This window comes from Meleagris gallopavo, chromosome 2 (assembly GCF_905368555.1).
Source record: "Meleagris gallopavo chromosome 2, MGAL_WU_HG_1.1, whole genome shotgun sequence".
Classification (NCBI taxonomy): Eukaryota; Metazoa; Chordata; class Aves; order Galliformes; family Phasianidae; genus Meleagris; species Meleagris gallopavo.
The window spans coordinates 106,274,898-106,296,098 of NC_139405.1; the positions used below are offsets into that span (position 1 = coordinate 106,274,898).

Below are 21,201 nucleotides of genomic sequence, written 5' to 3' on the forward strand. Positions count from 1 at the left end.
GAGGAGCGTGACTCTGCTGCTGTCCAAGGACATATTGTTTGCTACATAGTAGGATATTATGTCACTCCAACCCAGTGGCCATCTGACAATGAGACACCCACTCTGCAGCCATTTGTCACTGGTTCTGTGAAGTAGGGCTGTGCAGACTCCTTCAGAGCAGTGCTGGCACAGTCAGCCCCTGAGTGTGGGGCCGTGGCTTGGCTGTGATGGAGAGGGTCAGAAGGATAAGAGTGCCCTTCTAGAGAAGGACTGGTAGTCCATGGGCCAATGCCACCATATGCATTCTCAACAGCATGTCAAGACATAAATCCTCTTCTTGGATGCAGAGTAGTGTGGCAGTGGATAAGAAAGGTGTTATAAAGCTGAAATAACTTTCCTGCAAAAGATCTCTGTGTATCTCTAATTTAGCTAACACTCCAACCACTCCCACTTCTTTACTGTCAAACAGTGCTTGGTTCTTATATACTGAGTCCCTGCCCACGGCACAGAATTGGAACTACATGATCTGTAAGTTTCCTTCCAACCCAAGCCATTCTATGATTCTATGATTCTATCTGAAAGCAAGATCACTGGTCTAAGCTCATCAGCTGTGGCTTAATTCACTTGCCTGAATGCAGATAGCCAGCACCATTCCCCAGGTGTCTCCTACTCATCAATATGTCCAAGGGATATGGAAGCAACACTCTGCAGATAAATTAATCAGCAAGTCAGTCCTAGTTGCTTATTCTCCTAAACCCTTTGAATGTTGGATTTTAAACATAAATGAGTAGAATGTAGCAAAGAAATAAGTGCAGAGATGATCAAAAGCACTGCCTCTATTGCTTACTTAGAATCTCCAACACTATAAAGTGAAAAGAAGTCCTAGCATTTACATCTACATCAGCTTGTGATTTACATGTCACTTCATAGGATGGCTTGGAAGGGACCTTAAAGCCCATCCAGCCCCAACCCTTGCAGTGGGCTGGGTGCCCCCAGCTCAGGCTGCCCAGTGCCCACCCATGGCCTTGGGCACCTCCAGGGATGGGGCACCCACAGCTCTGGGCAGCAGTGCCAGGGCATCACTGCCCTCTGGGTAAAGAATTTCTTCCTAACATCTAACCTAAATCTCTCCTCTTTTAGTTTAAAGCCATTCCCCCTTCTCCTATTACTAAGAGTCATAGGAGTGTAAATTGTCAGTCCTCCTCCTGCTTATAAGCTCCCTTCTTTCTTCTTGCAGAGAGGCAAAGAAATAGCAGCCACAGCACCTCCACCCCAAAAAGCAATTGAACCCGAGCAGTCACTGCAAGTTGTGTTCCCTGGCAGTGACTGAACCTTTCACACCAAACAATGCTGGCGCTGCCTTGTACCATTCCCTCCAGCACTGCCTGGGAGCAGGTTGGGTTTATCTGCCCTGGGGAGCAGGACTTACAGAAACATTTGCTATTCATTCTGAGTAGGATTGATTTTGAAATGAGTACACTTCAATCTTGATGCTCTGGGTGTCGACAGTCCTTTGACAGATGACAGACATCTGCTCAACACAGTCTGTGGAACTGGGGGAGTCATTCATCTCACAGACCAGAAGATTTTCATTTAGGGAGAAGTGAAACCACACACTGAGGTCTCTCCAAACCATTGTCTGACTATTCCCAGTGACTGTGGCTGTCATCGTTTGGGTTGAGTTTGGAATACCCTTCTAATGCTCTGTGTGGAATCACGGGGACACAAGCAACCACACCACACACATAGGGGTTACATCTTTTTGTTCTCTTTCTCTTTATTGAGCAGAGGGGATGACACGTGGGTCAGAGCATGGAGAAGCTGCTCCCAAAGCCACCGCCGTGCCTCCTCTCCCCCAGGGGCTCCTCCTCAGCCCTTATTTCCACTTCTGGTTGGCAGGCACGCAGCAGTGCACCTTGCAGTCGGGGGAGTAGGCCCAGACCTCTGCCTTGGAGCACTTGCTGGAGCAGTAGCCGATCTTCGGGCAGTACTTCAGGACCTGCCCATAGCCTGCGAGGGGAAGCACAGAGTGTTTGGCTCAGGGTGCTGACTCCAGTGCCACCTCCAGGCACAGGCACTGCTGAGGGGGATGACTGCCCAAGCACAGAAGTTGGAAGGAAACTTGAAGAACACAAGCTCAAGAAACTAATTGCAGCTCCCTCTCCCTGCCGCTGGTGACTACAGGACCAGCTGATGGTGCACATGTGGATGAGAAGTGATATCTGAACGGGGTTCCTAAGGCCTAGCTGGGAAACTTAGCCCAAAGTCTCCTTTTGCCTTCTGTAGAAGGACCAAAGTCACAGAAAGAATCATTAACAACTATAGCTGTGCCACATCAGTAAATCGGATACGCCCAGGACTGCTCCTCGATACAGAAATCAATTTGAATGAGTACTCTCTGGTACCACGAACCACTCGTAGCCCCCAACAGATTTATGCACATCTGTACACTTACTGAGAAATGGTCTTTCCTGGGCTCACTCCCAGACTGAATACTGAAGTTATTCTCACTCAAATCTGCCTGAGCTAGTCCTTATTTCGTAGCCCCATTGCTAATGTACCTAACCTGGATAGCAATCACCTCCCATGATGATATGTATATTTTTGAGAGTTTAAATCACTTTAAATGAACTAATCCTAGTTTGTATCAGCTCTTCTTGCCCCATTTGCCCTCTTACCTGGGGTGGCCAGAGAGACCAGCAGGAAGACAGAGAAGATGAGGTAGAGGAACTTCATGGCTGGAGGTGAGCTGGGGTCTGAGCGAGGCTGGAGAGAGAGGAGCTGCAGAGGTCTCAATGGGAAGAGGTGGTATGGAGTGAAGCTGTGGCTGCCAGTATTTATAGAGCGTTCCCCTGCTGAGCGGAGGATGCTAGGGAGGCATGGGAATCCATCCAAGATTGTGCTGTTTGTGGCCGGACGCGCAGCTGTGGAACGAGAACCAGAACTTCCTGCATGCATCCAGGTGTGCTGGCAGCCTCCTGCTTCCCTGGGTCCAGTTGCTCAATATCAGGCATCATTTCAACACACTGCCTTTGAAGAGAGCATGAGGAAATAGGGACTGTCAACAGCAGGACTGATGGGATCGATGCGTCATAGAATCATAGAATCATAGGATGGCCTGGGTTGAAAAGGCCCACAATGCTCATCCAGTTCCAACCCCCTGCTATGTGCAGGGTAACCAACCGGCAGACCAGGCTGCCCAGAGCCACATCCAGCCTGGCCTTGAATGCCTGCAGGGATGGGTCAGAGGGACCTGATGGACATCTGTGGGAAGAATGAGATTGATATCACAGGGCTTGGGCCTTTCTCAGCCTCTGGCAGAGATGCAGCAGAGCTGAGCCACGGCCACAGTGTGCTGATAACTCTCCCTATTGTTTGGACGCATCACCATGAGAGACTGGCTGCAGAGAGGACTTGCTGTGAGCAATCTTGGCTTGGGAAGGACCTGGGGCCTGTGTGTCCATCCCCAGTGTCACAGGAACCAACACAGCTCTACTTTAGCAAACCTCATATTCCACGTAACCCCTTCTGTTGCCCCTCACCCCACTGATGAGCACTGTGGCTAACCCCTTTACCCTGCACATGGGTGAGCTTGCTATTTGCAGACATTTTATTCATTATCCCTGCCCTACAAACCAACCAGTTCTCCAGTATTTTATGACTCAAAAGCTGGGTAGAATGTAATGGTAAAGCATGCATTTATTAGGAAATTAACCCCAAAAAGCCCTCTTTTACACTGAGCACATGAAACAATTAAAAAACTCACAAAGTCAACGCAAACTCAAAAGTTAGATATATACATCCTCCTTGAAGAAGTCCCCAGATTTCATGTTACTGCAAGCTGGAGAGTTTTATTGATTGAAAACACACATTCCTGCACTCTTTCCCATGCACTTGTCATAGAACTGTAGAATTGAGGAATTGTGTGAGTTGGAAGAGACCCTTAAAGGCCATCTGTCCCACTCCTGCACTGAACAGGGACACCCACAGCTCCATCAGTGCTCTGAGCCCCGTCCAGCCTGGCCCTCATCTTTCTATTGGCTTCAGTCTTCTCTTACTTATCTTCTCAATCTCCTGTCATTTTCTCAACAGCCTTCAGCTCTTATCCTGCTGAAATGAACTACAGTACATGGACTGGCTGGATGCCCTTTACAAGCCCAGCTCCTGTTTATCCTTGTGAGACAATTGGTTCTGTCCTTCCAGCACCATGACATTGCTCCTTTGTTTTGTTCCTGCCTATGACCCACTGCAATCTGATTTATTTTTTTTTGCAGGCTCTTTGTTTCGTGTTCTCCAGCAAATTGCTCTTGTTTGTACAGAGAAGGTAGCTTTCCATGTATTTGTTTTATTATTTCTTAAGCACAAAAAGATCCATGGGATTGCTAATTCTGTCCTTTAATGCTTTGAAGTCCCTTTCAACTTCTTATCTATGAATATATTCAGTAGGTTCTATAGACGACCATAAAAATCCTTAGGCAATACAGTTATGGACTCACAACAGATTTCTGACCAGATATGGTGTGCGATTCCATTTTCTTAGCTTCATTTAGATATCTGCCTATCTCATTTAATCAGCCTTTTGGAAGACATTCAGACAAAATTACCTAAATATCTCTCAGGCTATTGTTGTGAAGCACTAGGTTGGGAAAGACCCCCGAGGAACCTCTTTGCCAATGCAGGGATGAATGCAACCTGAAAACAATTCTCTGTGATGGATGTGATCATAGCATCACAGAATCATTACAGCTGGAAAAGATCTCCAAGTGCAACCCCAGCCCACCCCCCACTGTGCCCACTGACCACATCTCTCAGTGCCACAGTCCCACATTGAACCCTACCAGGGATGGTGATCCCACCAGCTCCCCGGGCAGCTGTGCCAATGCAGCACTGCTCTTTCTGAGAAGAAATGTTTCCAAATATCCACAGATCATATACCCCAGCTTTATGGAGCAAAGCACTGAGTGCCTACAGGTAGATTTGGAGGAGGGGCATCACACGCACATGTCCAGGTTGGGGCTGGGAGGTGAAGCCTACTGGAGCATGGCCCCAGGCGCCAGGCAACTTTGGCAGTGGGTGCAGCAGGTCGGGGTGACATTGCACACACCAGAAAGCAAACACTGCATCTTTGGAGATGGCTTTGGTTGCGTTCCTCCTCCTGCCATGCCGCTCGTATCAGGAATCCCTCTATAAAACCCAGGATCTCCAGAGCTGCCCACTGTGGCCGTGCCAGACCTGCTTTGCTCTGAGTGTGCTGAGATCTCCGCTCTTCTCCAGACATGAGGCTGCTCTGCGTGCTCTTTGCTGTGCTCCTGCTCTTTTCCTTGGCCACCCCAGGTAAGCCAGCAACACTGTCCCCAGGCTTTGAGGGTGCGGGTGGGTGCACAGCCTCCAGCAGAAGCATCCCCAAACGCTTCCCTTGGGTTTTAGTGGCACGTAGTCACAAGGGATGTACTGGAAGCACATGCTGATCTTCTCCTTTCCACGCTATAGACTCAGCCCTCGCTTTCCCTTCCATCCTCTGATCTCAGCACCCTGTGCCTCCTGTCTTTTCCCTCCAGTTTGCAGTTAGGCAGAAGGTGATGGTGCTGGCACTGCAGCTCACCTCCCTGCTTCCCTCTGCTCCCTTCTGCTTCAGACAAGCGTAGAGCTGAGTGCCCAGTGTCCAGCAGGGTCAACGGGGAAAGAAAGCACTCATCCTACCCTACCATGAGCACAGTGTTATGAGCCAGCAAGGAGATGATAAATCCTGACTTTTGGGCTCTGCTCTCCCACATGTCATCTCCTGTCTCCATCTCTCCCACCGCAGGGTATGGGCAGCACAAGGGCACCTGCAAAGGGTACTGCGCCTCCGCATGCAACAAAAAGGATGAGTGGACGTTCCACCAGTCCTGCAAGAAGATGTACTGCTGCCTTCCCCCTCCCAAAAAGGGAAAATGATGGCCAGCAGGTCCAGCAGTGGAGCAGGAGAGGCTCTGGCAGAGGAGCTACCAGCGCTGTGTTCATTGAGTGACAGATGGTGTTCTTCTGCTTTGAAATAAATACGAGTTGATGTGATTTCTGTGTGCTGTGTGGTTCGTACACCTCTGGGTAGGGGAACCAGGAAGGGCTCTGCAGCATCCCTGCACAACACACCTCGGGTAGCCCCAGACCTGGGACTGCAAAATGACATACAGGCTGGGAAGAGGCTTTGGGAGCCCTGCTTTGAAGCAGAGCGTGGAGTAGTTGAATGAATTGCCTACTATTGCATCTTCCTCCATCACAATTTAGTTAGAGAAGACACAACAGCCCCCAGGGCCCCCTCAATCCCATTCAGCCCTTGGCCTACCAAAGGGGTAGAGGCTGGGGTGAACAGCCATCTCTGCACCCCCAAAATCCCACTGCCAGGCTGTCTCTAGAGCATCCTCACCCAGTGCAGGCACCCAGATTTCACATCCTGCAGCTGCCTCTGGCACAAGACAAAGCAGGGGACTCATCAATGCAATCCATGATCAAGTGCCCACGGGCCACGGATACATGTCCATGTCCATCACCAGAGGTTAAGTACCCTGAGACTCCTCGGGGATCACCAATAACAGAAGAAAAGCTGCATAGTTCTTCAGTGCCCCCATCCCCACCTCTCTATCACACAATAAACCTGCTTCAGGTTCTGCATCCAGAGGGGCCTAAGGAGCAGCATCAGAGGGTGAGATGCTTTGTGCCAAGAAGGATCAACTCCTGACTGCCCTGTGGGATAGACAACAGTGCTGTCCAACCCTCCAGAAAGTAGAACTAGTTACCAGAAATGGGGCTCTTCATACACAGCAAAAGGCTCCAGCACTGGTGTACGATGTGCCATTGTGAGCTGCTCCCATCCTGCTCACCTGGCAGCCAGTAAGGAGCAGTGGTTTGCCAAGCTTCCCTTGGCCCCAGACAACAGGTTCTGAAAACAAAGGGGAAAAGCCTGAAAGAACTGTGTGCTGACATTGAGATGACACAGCCATACGGGGCTGAAATGATCAAATATTAAAACATGCAAGAGGAAACCCCAAACCACAACAGCAATGAACCCTTCTCTGTTTCTTTGCCATTATTCCCCAAGAAAACTACAATAACATGAAGAAAGGAAAAAATGAGCTGCAAAATGGGTTTTTGAAGAAGTGTCTCTAGCTCTACAGCATCTCCAGCCTTCAAATTGTACTCTGTAGCCAAAGAAAGTTTTTGATACCAATAGCCGATTCCAAATTTCCATTGGTAGGAGAAAGAGAGCTCTCCCCAGTATTACTGCCCTGTAGATGTTACTGATGTGTCCTCAGAAGAAAAAAGCAAGGAGCAGAAACCAAGGGACACTGGGTGCTTATTGCAATGTTTTGGCCACCAAAGTGCTGTTTCTGTGGTATGGGTGCGATGCTTGTCCACACTGTCTTCCCAAATGGGCAACAAAATGTCCCTCTGCAAATAGCATCCAGGATCTCAATAGATCCCTCTGTGGGCAAGCCAAGAGCTGATAGGAGCAAAAGATCAACCAGTCTCTTGAAAGGAAAGTCATTAATAAACATCTTAAATAGTAACCCACATTAGCATCACACATTGTACAACATCATTTTGATGGTGCGTTACTTGTTGTGTGCTTAGGGTGTGATGGTGTGTGGTGGGGCTGGGAGACACGACTCATTCTTGCTGGAGTTGGGATCTGATACAGAGATTTCAGAAACTATGCTGAGACCATGACTGGGAGTAGATTATGCCCAGAAGTGAATTAGTGTTGGCATGGACTGTGACTGCAATGCAATTGTAGGACCACGGATGTTGAAGTATGAAGACCCCATTAAAATATCATAGAATAGAACCACAGAATTAGCAAGTTTGGGAAAGACCTCCAAGATCATCCAAGCCAACCATCCACCTACCACCAATATTTCCCCACTAAACCATGTCCCTCAATACAACATCTCCACAATTCTTGAGCACCTCCAGGGATGACCAGGCTGCCCGGAGCCACATCCAGCCTGGCCTTGAATGCCTCTAGGGATGGGGCATCCACAGCCTCCTTGGGCAACCTGTTCCAGTGATATGCCCTCTTTATTTAAAAGCCATTATTAGATGAATATTTATGCCTTAGAAAGTCAGCACTGATAAATTACTGCTGCACAGTTTTTCTGTGTTTGCAGGGAGAAAAGAGCAGTTATGGGCTCAAGCCACACGGAAAGGCCACTATTTCTGTGCTTAATTGTGATAAGAGAGCTAGATAAAAAAGGGGGGGAGGTTGAAAAGAGGACAAAAGGGACAGCTAAAGGAGTTAAACCTTTGCAGATAGATTATTTGCAAGCACTGCGGGAACAATTTAAGGCCACTGTGTTGGAGATTCAGAGAGAATGTATGACACCTATTAAAATAAAAGCCCTGAGAAAGAGCAGAAAGAAAAGGTCACAGTAAAACAGTGGGATGAGGAAGGTTGTTAGAAGGAAGAAGTTGAAATTGTGTCCAAATGCGGAAAACAGAAAAGGTAATAAATTGTGCCTGACAAAAGCAAAGAAGCCTCCCCAAATAAACATTTTATTTCAAACATATTAGAGCAGGGAGCTTTGTGAAGAGATGAAGGGCAGGATATGGCCAGAAAAAGAAAAGCCATTCCATGGATGTTAAATGAGACTCTATAGAGTCTTAGAATGGTTTGAGTTGGAAGGGACCCTTCAAGGCCATCTGTCCCACTCCCTGCACTGAGCAGGGACACGCACAGCTCCATCAGTGCTCACAGCCCATCCAGCCTGACCTTGGCTGTCTGCAGCGATGGGGCACCACTGCCTCTCTATCTATGCAACCTGTGCCAGTGTTTCAGTGCCCTTATGGAAAATAACTTCTTCCTTATACCCAGGCTGGCTCATAAACCTGCTGATGAACCCCAGCAGAGATAGATGAGAAGTGATGCACATCAAACTCATTTTTAATGGCAGCTGATATCCACATGCAAGAAGAAGGAAGTGTCTGAGGCACTGAGACTTCTACGTGCCACTCAAAGAGAGAAACGGGAGATCTGGGAGCCTTCAATCTCCTCCTTGTTGGGAGGTGAAAACTGGAAGAAGCCCTGAGGGGTCATTGCTTTGCTATAAGTACAGACTGCACTCAGTCTGACAGCTCCATGTCCCCGTGCTTTGGACCGAAATGCGATCCGTTCTTCTCCTGCTGCTCCCAGGGAGGAAAACTCCACGTGTTCAGCCCTTTTGTTAGCAATTGTGTGCAAAACCACCGCTGAGACAGGATGCTAACGGGTCTTTGGGGTGTGCTCAGGGAACCACAGTAATACTTTGCATGGGGTCAACAACAAGCATCCACACCACACACACAGGGGTTACATCTTTTTGTTCTCTTTCTCTTTATTGAGCAGAGGGGATGACACGTGGGTCAGAGCATGGAGAAGCTGCTCCCAAAGCCACCGCCGTGCCTCCTCTCCCCCAGGGGCTCCTCCTCAGCCCTTATTTCCACTTCTGGTTGGCAGGCACGCAGCAGTGCACCTTGCAGTCGGGGGAGTAGGCCCAGACCTCTGCCTTGGAGCACTTGCTGGAGCAGTAGCCGATCTTCGGGCAGTACTTCAGGACCTGCCCATAGCCTGCGAGGGGAAGCACAGAGTGTTTGGCTCAGGGTGCTGCCTCCGTGTCCCACTGTCCTGTTCCCTAAAGCCAATGGAGCCCCTGCCACCCCAACCCTCATCCCTCTGCTCTCCCACCGCCCTCTGACTTCTCTCCCAGTACAGTGCCCTCCTACCTGGGGCGGCCAGGGAGACCAGCAGGAGGACGGCGAAGACGAGGCAGAGGAACCTCATGGCTGGAGGCGAGCTGGGCTGTGAGCGAGGCTGGAGAGAGCTGGAGGAGAGGAGCTGGGTGCTGCTGAGGGCAGCGCTGGCATCCTGCTACTTATAGGGAGTGTGAGCAGAGAGGAGGGCTGTGGGGAGGGCCTCCTGCTCACCACACCTCTCTTGGCTCCCCATGGAAACGGGAATGGCACTGAGCCTGCCTGATCTGAGGGAGCATTTGGACACTGCTCTCAGACATAGGGTTTGCACTGTGAGAGGCCCTGAGTGGAGCTGGGAGTTGGATCTGACGATCCTGCTGGGTCCCTTCCCACCTGAGATACTCTGTAGTTCTACCTTCCTTCTCTCCTCTGTGCCTTATCTCCAGCTCTTGTTTCTCCCATGGAATGGAGAACCTCAACATCCCCCAGCACTGCTTCTCTTTATCTCTTTGCAGACTCATCTGGACTCAACCTTTCCAGTCCTTGTGCCTCAACTCAGGGAAGGGAATTATAGCTGCTCCTTTTGCATCCAGAAGAGGTGGATCCACACAAACACTGTGGCTCTGCATGCTGAGCCAACGTTAGCAATGAGCAGTGGTGTTCATTTCAATTCAAATATGAATAGCGTGAATAAGGGGTTCTCCTAATTCAAGAATTTGTAGGAACTTATACATTCCATATCTGTATTATAAACAATTGCTTGTCAAGAAAAAAATAAAGAGGATGCTCTCAGTTTAATTCAAATAAATAGCATTATTCATTCAAGAAACTTACAAATGTCCAATTGCAGAAATGAGCAGAGTTATTTCCCTACAGTGCTCGTGGGAAACTGGAATAGGACAGAGAGAGGCAAAAGGGAGAAACAGAGGATGAACAAGAGAGCTGGGATGGTACGGGCATGTGGTGACAGACAGTTGGGATTAAAACAGAAGAAACTGATAAAAGGGCAAAGGAGAAAGGAGAATGAGTTTTTCTCCAGTTTATTCTTCAGAAAAGTTCACATACATGATTTATGGCTTTTGGAGTTCTTACTGCATTCCAGCACAGCTTGCCTAGACCAGAGCACTGTGAAGGTGGTAGTCTTGAATTGTGAGCTTCCAGCTCTCCCTGCTCCATCTTGCTTCCCAGCTGCAGTGTTACCCAGCTGTGCATGGAGAAACACCAGAGAAAAGCAAAGCAGTGAAGAAAATGTTCGTGCCAGGGGACCAGATGAGATTGCGGCACACCAGGAACAAAGAACAATCCTCACCAGAAACAGAGACAGAGATGCTAATTAGAGGTGCATTCCTGATACGAGTGGCATGGCAGGAGGAGGAACACAACCAAAGCCACCTCCAAAAAGGCAGCGTTTGCTTTCTGGTGTGTGCAATGTCACCCCGACCTGCTGCACCCACTGCCAAAGTTGCCTGGCGCCTGGGGCCATGCTCCAGTAGGCCTCACCTCCCAGCCCCAACCTGGACATGTGGGTGTGATGCCCCTCCTCCAAATCTACCTGTAGGCACCCAGCGCCCTGCTCCCTGCAGTGGGCTCTCTCCATTCATTTGACCTGAGAACTATTTGGGTATTTTTTCTCAATTTTTCCCCTCAGTATTAATAGTGACTTTGTCTTAAAGGAAATGAAAACAAAATGGTCCGGGACTATCAGTTACTACATTTGCCAGTTACCATGGCAACGGTAGAAGGACATCTCAGAAGGCTGTTCTGAGTCCTGATCTAACCAGGGTCTTCATTACCAAATTGCATAATGGAATAAAGACAGTGCTTACTGAATTTGCAGACAGCAGGCTGGAGAATGCTGACAATCAGCACTGTTTGCAGAAGATTGATGGAGAAGTTGGGACAGGCGGTAACTGACAGTGCAGAAGTATTGCAGGAGAGGTGTGGAGCTGCAGTGGGCAACAAGGACACAACTAACAGTACACCATTCTGTCATGGAGATGGAAAAGCAGGATTATAGCTGGGCAAGCACTTATGGAATCACGGAATCATAGAATGGTTTGTGTTGCTTTCTGAACACACGGACAAATTCTCCTCCCACAATAAGCCACGGCAGTGAGTTGCAGCACCCTGTTGTGTGCGGTGTGAGAGAAGACTTTCTTTGTTCAGTGCATCATCCTTTCGTATGTTGTCTTTGCTTCTTTTGCTATGAGAAATGAAAAATCAACATTCTCTTTCTGTTACAACACTCAAAGTTTTGCAATGCTGTCACTGTGTACAGGCTCCTGGGAGAAGACTCTCAGTGTTCCTCCCCAGTATTGAGAGTACCACAAAACAGCATTGAACACGATGCCAGTTAAATTTACAACAGAATCATAGAATCGCAGAATCACAGAATGGCCAGGGTTGGAAGGGACCTCAAGGATCATGAAGCTCCAACCCCCTCCCACAGGCAGGGCCACCAACCTCCACATTTCAGAGCAGCCCAGGCTGCCCAGGGCCCCATCCAACCTGGCCTTGAACACCTCCAGGGATGGACGGGGCATCCACAGCCTCTCTGGGCAGCTGTTCCAGCACCTCACCACTCTCATAGGAAAGAACTTCCCCCTGACATCCAACCTAAATCTTCCCTCCCTCAACTTCAAATCATTTCCCCTTGTCCTGCTGTTATCTACCCTTTCCAAGAGCTGACTCCCCTCCTGTCTGTAGGCTCCCTATAGGTACTGAAGGGCTGCAATGAGGTCACCCCACAGCCTTCTTTTCTGCAGGCTGAACAAGCCCAGCTCCCTCAGCCTGTTTTCGTAGGGGAGGTGCTCCAGCCCTCTGATCATGTTCATGACTCTCCTTTGGACCCTCTCCAACAACTCTCTGCCTTTCTTGTACTGGGGAAGGACTTTGCTCTCGTGCTTCCTGAGATGGTGAGGAAGGGGACACAGATCCCAGGTCTGCCCCAAGCCAAGGCTGCTCACACCAGGTTCCCTCTCATGTGTGGACCCAGAGGACTAGACCACAATGAGAGAGTTATTGCTGCATCATATCCACCGCTCAGCCCTATTGCGTGGAGTTACATCTCTGCCAAATATTGAGAAACACCTGAATCCCTGTGATAGTGATCTTGATTTCCATCAGGTTCCTCTGCCCAAGCAGATCCATTCTATCCATTCTCTGGTCATTTATAAAAGTCAATGGTTTTCTTTTGAATTTGGTATTGATAGCAGGGCTGGGGGGGCAGAGTGCTGCCAGCAGAACTAGGTGTTGGGCGGAGGAGCCAGCAGGCGTGCAGTGCAGTGAGCCATGGTGCGGTGAGCAGGAGGCCCTCCCCACAGCCCTCCTCTCTGCTCACACTCCCTATAAGTAGCAGGATGCCAGCGCTGCCCTCAGCAGCACCCAGCTCCTCTCCTCCAGCTCTCTCCAGCCTCGCTCACAGCCCAGCTCGCCTCCAGCCATGAGGTTCCTCTGCCTCGTCTTCGCTGTCCTCCTGCTGGTCTCCCTGGCCGCCCCAGGTAGGAGGGCATTGCACTGGGAGAGAAGTCAGAGGGTGGTGGGAGAGCAGAGGGATGAGGGTTGGGGTGGCAGGGGCTCCATTGGCTTTAGGGAACAGGACAGTGGGACACGGAGGCAGCACCCTGAGCCAAACACTCTGTGCTTCCCCTCGCAGGCTATGGGCAGGTCCTGAAGTACTGCCCGAAGATCGGCTACTGCTCCAGCAAGTGCTCCAAGGCAGAGGTCTGGGCCTACTCCTCCGACTGCAAGGTGCACTGCTGCGTGCCTGCCAACCGGAAGTGGAAATAAGGGCTGAGGAGGAGCCCCTGGGGGAGAGGAGGCACGGCGGTGGCTTTGGGAGCAGCTTCTCCATGCTCTGACCCACGTGTCATCCCCTCTGCTCAATAAAGAGAAAGAGAACAAAAAGATTCCTGTGTGTGTGGTGTGGATGCTTGTTGTTGACCCCATGCAAAGTATTAGTCGCAGTAATACTAATGTCTCAGATAGAAAACTGAGACATTGCCTTGGAAGGAAGGGATGCCATTCAGAGGGACCTCAACAGGCTTGAAAGGTGGGCCCGGGTGAACCTGAGGAGGTTCAACACAGCAAAGTGCAGAGTTTTGCACTTGGGCCGGAGGAATCCCAGGCATCCATACAGACTGGAAGGAGCGGTCCTTGAGAGCAGCCCTACATAGAAGGACCTGGGGGTCCTGATGGATGAAAAGCATAACATGAGCCAGCAGTGTGTTACTGCTTGGAAAGCAAATGGTATCCTGGGCTCCATCAGAAGAGATGTGGCCAGCAGGGACAGGGAGGTGACTGTCCCCCTCTATTCTGCTCTTCTGAGGCCCCTTCTGCAGTACTGCGTCCAGGTCTGGAGTCCCCAGTACAAGAAAGACAGGGAGCTGTTGGAGAGGGTCCAGAGGAGCCACAAAGATGATCAGGGGACTGGAGCACCTCCGCTATTAGGACAGGCTGAGGGAGCTGGGCTTGTTCAGCCTGGAGAAAAGAAGGCTGTGGGGTGACCTCATTGCAGCCTTTCAGTACCTAAAGGGAGCCTACAAATAGGAGGGGAGTCAGCTCTTGGAAAGGGCAGATAACAGCAGGATGAGAGGAAATGGTTTGAAGTTGAGGGAACCGTGGAGATGTGGCACTGAGGGATGTGGGCCTCTTGTCCCATGTTTCACGCTCATAGAATCCCAGAGTATCCCAAATTGGAAGGGAGCTGCAGGGATCACTGAGCCCAACCCCATCTCCATCCAGCACAGCCTAAACACTATGGCTGAGAGCACCCACTGCTCCCTGATGTCCAGCAGCGCAGGGCTGTGCCCGCTGCACTGGGAGCTGTACAATGCCCACTGGCCTCCGAGGCAGATCTGTTTCCTCACCACCACCATAAGTCTACCTATATGCCTGCTTCAAAGCAGTAGATTTTGAGGTCTTCTGCCATGCAACAATGACAGTAGTCAGATTAATTAGACTCATATGTAGCTGTTAATTATTTGTTAATTATTTCTCCTCTCCTCTCCTCTCCTCTCCTCTCCTCTCCTCTCCTCTCCTCTCCTCTCCTCTCCTCTCCTCTCCTCTCCTCTCCTCTCCCCTCCTCTCCTCTCCTCTCCTCTCCCCTCCTCTCCTCTCCTCTCCTCTCCTCTCCTCTCCTCTCCTCTCTTAGATCTCTCCTTAGAAAGATCTAAGCTTTCTGTCTATGCAAAGCCTGCCAGACTAAGAAGCATCAGGAGGTTATGTCTTTAATTAAAGAGCTCCCTTTGATTTTTGGCATTTTCTCCCTGTGAAAACACATCCTGCACTGGACAACTCCTGCACATAGAACTTTGATAAACCTCACTGATTTCAGCTCCTTATCTTTCCTCAGGGTAAACTTTCCTCCGTCTTACTGCATAAAACCACATCCTTTTCCAAAGCATATCTTTTCCTGTAGCATCATCAACCACAAGCATTCAAATATCCTTGCATCTGTGAAGGCAAACTGGGCTGTATCAGTAAAAGCATGGCCAGCAGGTCAAGGGAAGGGATTATCTCTATCTGCTCGGCACTTGTGGGACTGCATCTGGAGTCCTCTGTCATTTGGTCTCCTCATGCAAGGAAGATCTCAATAAAGGCACAAGTGCTGCTCTGTTTCTCTCTGGAGTTTGAACTCTCTGTTGCATTTGCCTTCCTAAGATCTGGTGCCTTCTCTTTGTTAAACAAGCTATTTCATCAGGTTGGTCTGCTGAAATCTATGCAGCTGAGAACCCTTGATGCATTTTATTTTTTGTTCTTGCTTGTCTGTTTGTTCTCAAAGCCTTGCACAATATTGAGATCAGATCATATTCACATGGATGGTCAATCAGAACTGTAATAATGTTTGCTGTTCTTAAACTTGTTTAGCCACACTCTTATCAGATCCCTGAGAAATTCATAGAATCATAGGACCATAGAATCCTTAGAGTCAAAAGGGACCTTTAAAGGTCATCTAGTTCAACTCCTCTGCAATGAACGAGGATTCCTGTTGTTTCACTGTGGTATTACAAGCCCCTCTTCTGAATTTGGGGAAGGATAATATTAAATGATCTTTATGGGACCCTTCTATCCTATCCTATCCTATCCTATCCTATCCTATCCTATCCTATCCTATCCTATCCTATCCTATCCTATCCTATCCTATCCTATCCCATCCCATCCCATCCCATCCCATCCCATCCCATCCCCTCCTCTAAATAAGACTGTCCCATTCTCTGAGGCTGACTTTCAGCAAGGCCACTTCCAATTTTCTTCAGTTTTCTGAACTTACTTCTTCCTGGACACTAAAACAAAATCAGTCAGCTGCTCTTGCAGACTTTGCAAAACTACCCCACTACAATAGCAGCACTGCTTTGTCTCTGATCTTACAGCTCCAGAGACTTGTTGGTGAGCTATAGCACAGCTTGACTTTTGCCAGTGCTTACTTTATGTCCTTTTTGATTTTCACAATGACAATTCATTGCTCTGAATTTATCCCACTCACTATAACAGGGAGTGGAACAAAAGGCATTTCAGCACATAGGAGCATGGTTGACCCTGCTGGGCTATCCTATTGCTTATCTTTTTGTCACATATAAGCGTGGGCACTCTGTCCATTTGTTCTTTATTAACTGGAACTGTTAATTGGGTTCTGAATGAAAAGATTTGCAGTTCAGAACATGCAACAGAGAGAACATTTACTCCCAAGCTGAGCACCTTTTCTTCTTGTCAGACATAACCTCAAGCTGCTGTACTCAGCCTAGCAAATCCTAATGCAGTCTATTCAGATTTGATCTGAAGTATTCACCACAATCCAAAATCACTGCTGAATGAATGGCCACATGCAGCTCTACTCCCTGACTTCTAATGCTACATGCCATTTCCCATGGTCGTGTAGTTCCTAGGACCTGTACCCACAGACTGAAATGTGCAGCTGCATGCTTCCCGTTACCCAGTGTGCACAAACCCAGCTCATTTGTGGGAAAATGCAACTGTGGGAAGCATGGCTGCTGTGTAGAGATGCTGACCTGGTGGCCAAGGAGGGCTTGCAGAGGAAGAACAAAGATGGTCAGCTACAGCTGTTTCTTCTCTCCTCTTCTACAACATATGGGTGTCTCATCACTGGAGGTGCTCAAGGCCACGTTGGATGGGGCCGTGGGCAGCCTTATCTGGTGCCTGATTTAGTGGTTGGCAACCTTGCCCATGGCAGGGGTTTGGAAATAGGTGTTCTTTGAGGTCCCTTCCAACCCAAGCCGTTCTACGGTTCTATGAATCCATGGAAATGTGTTGTTCTCTGCTCATTCTAAATTAAATGTGAGCTGGTTTCACTGTTTCTTTCTCCTCTTGGGGAATTCAAGTTCATCAGCTCACTCAAGCAAAGCTTACAAGAATCAGACTTACACAGTGGTGTGTCTGAAGATCAGAAAGACACCCTGGAGGTGACTAAATGGTTCCTGGAGTAGCTGTTCAATTGAACATAAACAGTGACATTCAGAAGATACTCTCCTCTGGTTAGTCAGGGCCCTAAAGAAAACCACAGCTATAACCTGAAAGCATATAGGATGTGTAGAGAATATAAAGGGGACATGAGGGTGTGTAGAGAAGAAATGAATTCTTTAGTCCCTTACCAGATCATGGCAATCCTTTTCACTTTGTAGTGATGAAACAGTAGTTAAACAGGCTGCAATCTGCTACGAAGCAGCTTGCCAGGTTTCACTTGTTCTTATCTTCCAGCATAAAATCCCTTTATTCCTTTTCTTTTCTTTTTTTTTTTTTTCTTTTTAAGCAGAAGACCTCACCAAATCTCCATCAAGCCCAGGAGGGTTTGGTTTTGAAGATAGATTAATTTATACTTTTCTAGAGGCAATTCATGATGCAGCTTCCTCAGGAATGATTTGGTAATTTCCTAAATTGGGTCAGACTCCAAGAGCCCAGCTTTGAAGACAGGAGGAATTACCCTGGTGTATGCACCTCCTGGGACTCAGAGCTCCGTATCCTATGGAAAAGCATGCAGAATTATGCTTTGAAAGCACCACAGCTTTTATATACTAACAATAAAAAAAAAATCAGAAGCAGATTGCTTTATCAGCTTATATTATCCTCATTTGCTCTTTCAAGAGCAGGTGGAAGAAGAGCCCTGCTCACTTCAATGATGTAATGCTTTCTCCTGGACTCCAGAGAAATCACTCGTCTCTGTTACAACTGCAGTCACTGTATAAGCACAGGTTGAGATCATTTCATTAATTTCTCTCCTCTCCTCTCCTCTCCTCTCCTCTCCTCTCCTCTCCTCTCCTCTCCTCTCCTCTCCTCTCCTCTCCTCTCCTCTCCTCTCCTCTCCTCTCCTCTCCTCTCCTCTCCTCTCCTCTCCTCTCCTCTCCTCTCCTCTCCTCTCCTCTCCTCTCCTCTCCTCTCCTCTCACACTGCTGTCTGCTATAAAACCTTTATAACCTCAGGGATTTTTCCTCTGTGCCATTTTCTTCCCTCTGTGTCTCTCCCACCACCCTGGGCTCCTTTTCCTTCTCAGAAGGCAAACATGGAGCCTGAGAAGGAACCATAAGACCCCACTGTGTTGCCTCTTCCTGCTTGAGTGAGCTCTAAGTGTTAAATCATGGTCACAGATAAGCCCTCAGAACATTCATGCTTCTGCCTAATAAACCAGCTCAGACTCCTACTAGGTGGCCTAAGCTGATGTTATAAACAACTCCATTCTCTACAGAGTTTGAGTTTTCTTTTTCTCCTTCACAGCATGCAGAAAAGCCAACTGTAGGTATCAGAAAAGCTTTCCATATGGGTGGTAGGGAGTGCTGGGGAAAGTTCTGGGGACAGAACTTTTGTATCAGAGCAATTGTTCTCACTCAGTCAGAATAATTGCATACAATTTTGCATCAGGCTGTCCATGCGTTTCGGATGGCCTGCCCTGAGGATACCCCGAGAGCACAGAACTGTGGGTTTTTCTTTGAATCATATCATAGAATGGCCTGGGTTGAAAAGGACCACAATGCTCGTCCAGTTCCAACCCCCTGCTATGTGCAGGTCGCCAACCAGCAGAACCAGGCTGCCCAGAGCCACAACCAGCCTGGCCTTGAATGCCTCCAGGGATGGGGCATCCACAGCCTCCTTGGGCAACCTGTTCACACTGCTGTCTATCAGTCCAGCCAGTTCCACCACAAGAGCACAGAGACTGATACTCCAAAAGCAAATCCCTCTTTGGGAAGCCAGGACACCTTCATGCCCAGTATGTGGTTAGAGCACATAGGCTTCATGGCTGCCTTGGCAGTCTGGGCTTCCCACCACAGGTTTGTTCTCTGCAGTCTCAGGTGGGTTTCAGCCACAAACATCCTTTGTTTCGTGCCTGCTGCTCCTCCACTCCTCGTCAGGAGAGGGAATGGTTTGGTGTTTGGATAATCAAATTGCAATCTGTTTCAGGAATGAAAACATACAAACAGCAGAGCCCTACAAAAGTACTAGTGCTTCTCCAAGAGGCAACTGGTTGTGAAACTGTGGCAGATGGAGGGTGATCCTCTGGTATTCTGCAGCCAATTATGCTTTGGATATGACAGGCAAAAGCTGATAGGAGCAGAAGAGGGGACAAGAACTCATTCACTGAGAAGCCCAGTATCATGCTAATTACCTCCCTGTGGGAGATGTATTGCCATTGGGGGGGAGAGGGACCTCCATCAGACCAACCTGAGAAGCGTGGCCAGAGACCCAGACAGTTCTCCAGCCAGAAAATGGGAATGTGGGAAGTGCCCTCCTTCTTTATTTCACAGGAGGGACAACAAGCCTTGGAGAATGGCCAGGCTCAGAGCGGGGAGAGAACTGAGCCAACTTATTTTTTCACCTGGCCTTGAGCATCTCTAAGGATGGAGCATAAGGTCCCAAGGAACAAGGATGGGGCATAAGGAAGAAGGGGCTGTATGGAGACCATTCTCCTGTGGCTGAAGGTATCACCATAGCACCTACCCTCCTGAAATGGCAAGCTGGGTTTTACCTTAGTGGCTTCAGATCTACAAGATGGGTGAAAGTCAGACAGGAGATGAGCAGCACAGCAAATGTCTAGGGCTATCACCCTCTCTGCTCCCTGTGCTCTGGTCTTGGAAATGATGGCAGATGGACCTAGAAATGAGGGTAGGTAAAAATGAATACTGGTTCCCAAGAGCATATGCTTTTCATTTTCTTTTCCAGGTTTATTTAGTCAGGTTAAGCCAAGGATTTCTGATGGACGGCTGTACCCACACCATGCACTTGCATGGGAACCTCCACTGTGAATCGTAGAATCATAGAATCACAGAATGGCTTGAGTTAGAAGGGACCTCAAGGATCATCAAACTCCAACACCCCACCACAGACAGGGCCACCAACCTCCACATCCTCCACATTTAATACTAGACCAGGCTGCCCAGGGCCCCATCCAACCCGGCCTTGAACACCTCCAGGGATGCCCTGTCATGATAACGGACATTGAAGCAGCTCTTCGTTGTGAGCCAGGACAAGCTGTGTAGGCAAGCAGCACTTTAATGCTACCCCTCATGACCTAAAGGTGAGAGAATTTGTTTAGCTCTGGATTCCCACCAAAGGCTTCCCAGGCTATCATGCAAAACGCAGAGAGAAATGGTACAGTGCTGCTTCGAGGCCATCCCAGCACTGCACTAAAAAAGTGCAGATACATTTTTAAGTTACCCACCGGACTGCCATGCTCTAGTAGCTCCAGAACTGGGAGAGAACTCTCTTTTCTCTTAGAATAGCTGATGTTGTGGGGCAGTGCCAACACTAGGAGAAGAGTATTAAACTCTCTTATTATGAACCTTTGCCTGTATCTGGGAGAAGAAAATGCCATTAATTAGACTTTCAAATTATGTTCAGACATAGAAATCATCTAAATTGCTAGCATTAATAAAACACGCAAGGAAGAGTCTGGACAAACTGAGAGTGAACTCACCAACAGAGGTGATTATACAAATTCAGGTCACTGTACCTAAATAGCCCTGCAATCTCTCTCCTGTGCAATTGTCTAGAACTGGCTGTCATCAAAAGCTGTCTGTTTGCATCTGCACTGATAGTTCCATGCTGTTTCCAACATGTGGGGACTAAACAGCCTTGAACTTGCCCTACCAAGGTAATCGTAGATAGGATGGTATGAAGCAACTATTCTTCTCTGACAAAGAGAGCTGTGGATATGTCTGATAACACAATCTTCATGCTTTATTATTCACCAGAGATAATGAGATTGAGGAACTGGAGCTTCTTGTGCTGAGCAAGACCTGTGGTTCTGCACCAGTGCCTGCACCTTGTGTGGCTAGTGTGCAGCAAAGCAGGCAGAGCTCCTCTTCTGCAGTCAGCTTTTTTTTGCCTTTGTCCTGTGCCACTGCTGAGAAGCTCCCTTCTGTTTGGGAGCCCTTCTCAGCATATATGCCAAATTTCAGCACTACCCAACTCAAAACTCTACTGAAATAACCCAGGGAAAAGTGCTCTTTAACATCTTTATCAATGACATCGATGATGGAATCGAGTGCACCCTCAGCAAGTTTGCTGATGACA

General features: G+C 48.6%; 4 protein-coding genes across 4 annotated transcripts; 2 read left to right on the top strand and 2 right to left on the bottom strand.

The window, feature by feature from the left end:
* Positions 1–1,731: 1,731 nt before the first annotated feature.
* Positions 1,732–2,822, bottom strand: LOC146545120 (meleagrin-like). The gene is made up of 2 exons (XM_085218518.1): positions 2,658–2,822; positions 1,732–1,989 (listed from the first exon to the last, which is right to left on the bottom strand). Exons 1-2 carry the CDS (start codon positions 2,713–2,715, stop codon positions 1,856–1,858), a joined length of 192 nt encoding a protein of 63 aa, XP_085074644.1. The 5' UTR covers positions 2,716–2,822; the 3' UTR covers positions 1,732–1,855.
* Positions 2,823–5,101: 2,279 nt separating this feature from the next.
* On the top strand, positions 5,102–6,033 carry LOC109366508 (small basic protein 1). The gene is made up of 2 exons (XM_019613649.2): positions 5,102–5,313; positions 5,786–6,033. Exons 1-2 carry the CDS (start codon positions 5,256–5,258, stop codon positions 5,914–5,916), a joined length of 189 nt encoding a protein of 62 aa, XP_019469194.1. The 5' UTR covers positions 5,102–5,255; the 3' UTR covers positions 5,917–6,033.
* A 3,271-nt stretch (positions 6,034–9,304) lies between these two features.
* LOC109366509 (meleagrin-like) lies at positions 9,305–9,847 on the bottom strand. Its single transcript, XM_019613650.2, has 2 exons — positions 9,718–9,847; positions 9,305–9,562 (listed from the first exon to the last, which is right to left on the bottom strand). Exons 1-2 carry the CDS (start codon positions 9,773–9,775, stop codon positions 9,429–9,431), a joined length of 192 nt encoding a protein of 63 aa, XP_019469195.2. The 5' UTR covers positions 9,776–9,847; the 3' UTR covers positions 9,305–9,428.
* A 3,179-nt stretch (positions 9,848–13,026) lies between these two features.
* LOC146545121 (meleagrin-like) lies at positions 13,027–13,592 on the top strand. Its single transcript, XM_085218519.1, has 2 exons — positions 13,027–13,184; positions 13,340–13,592. Exons 1-2 carry the CDS (start codon positions 13,127–13,129, stop codon positions 13,471–13,473), a joined length of 192 nt encoding a protein of 63 aa, XP_085074645.1. The 5' UTR covers positions 13,027–13,126; the 3' UTR covers positions 13,474–13,592.
* The last annotated feature ends 7,609 nt before the right edge of the window (positions 13,593–21,201 follow it).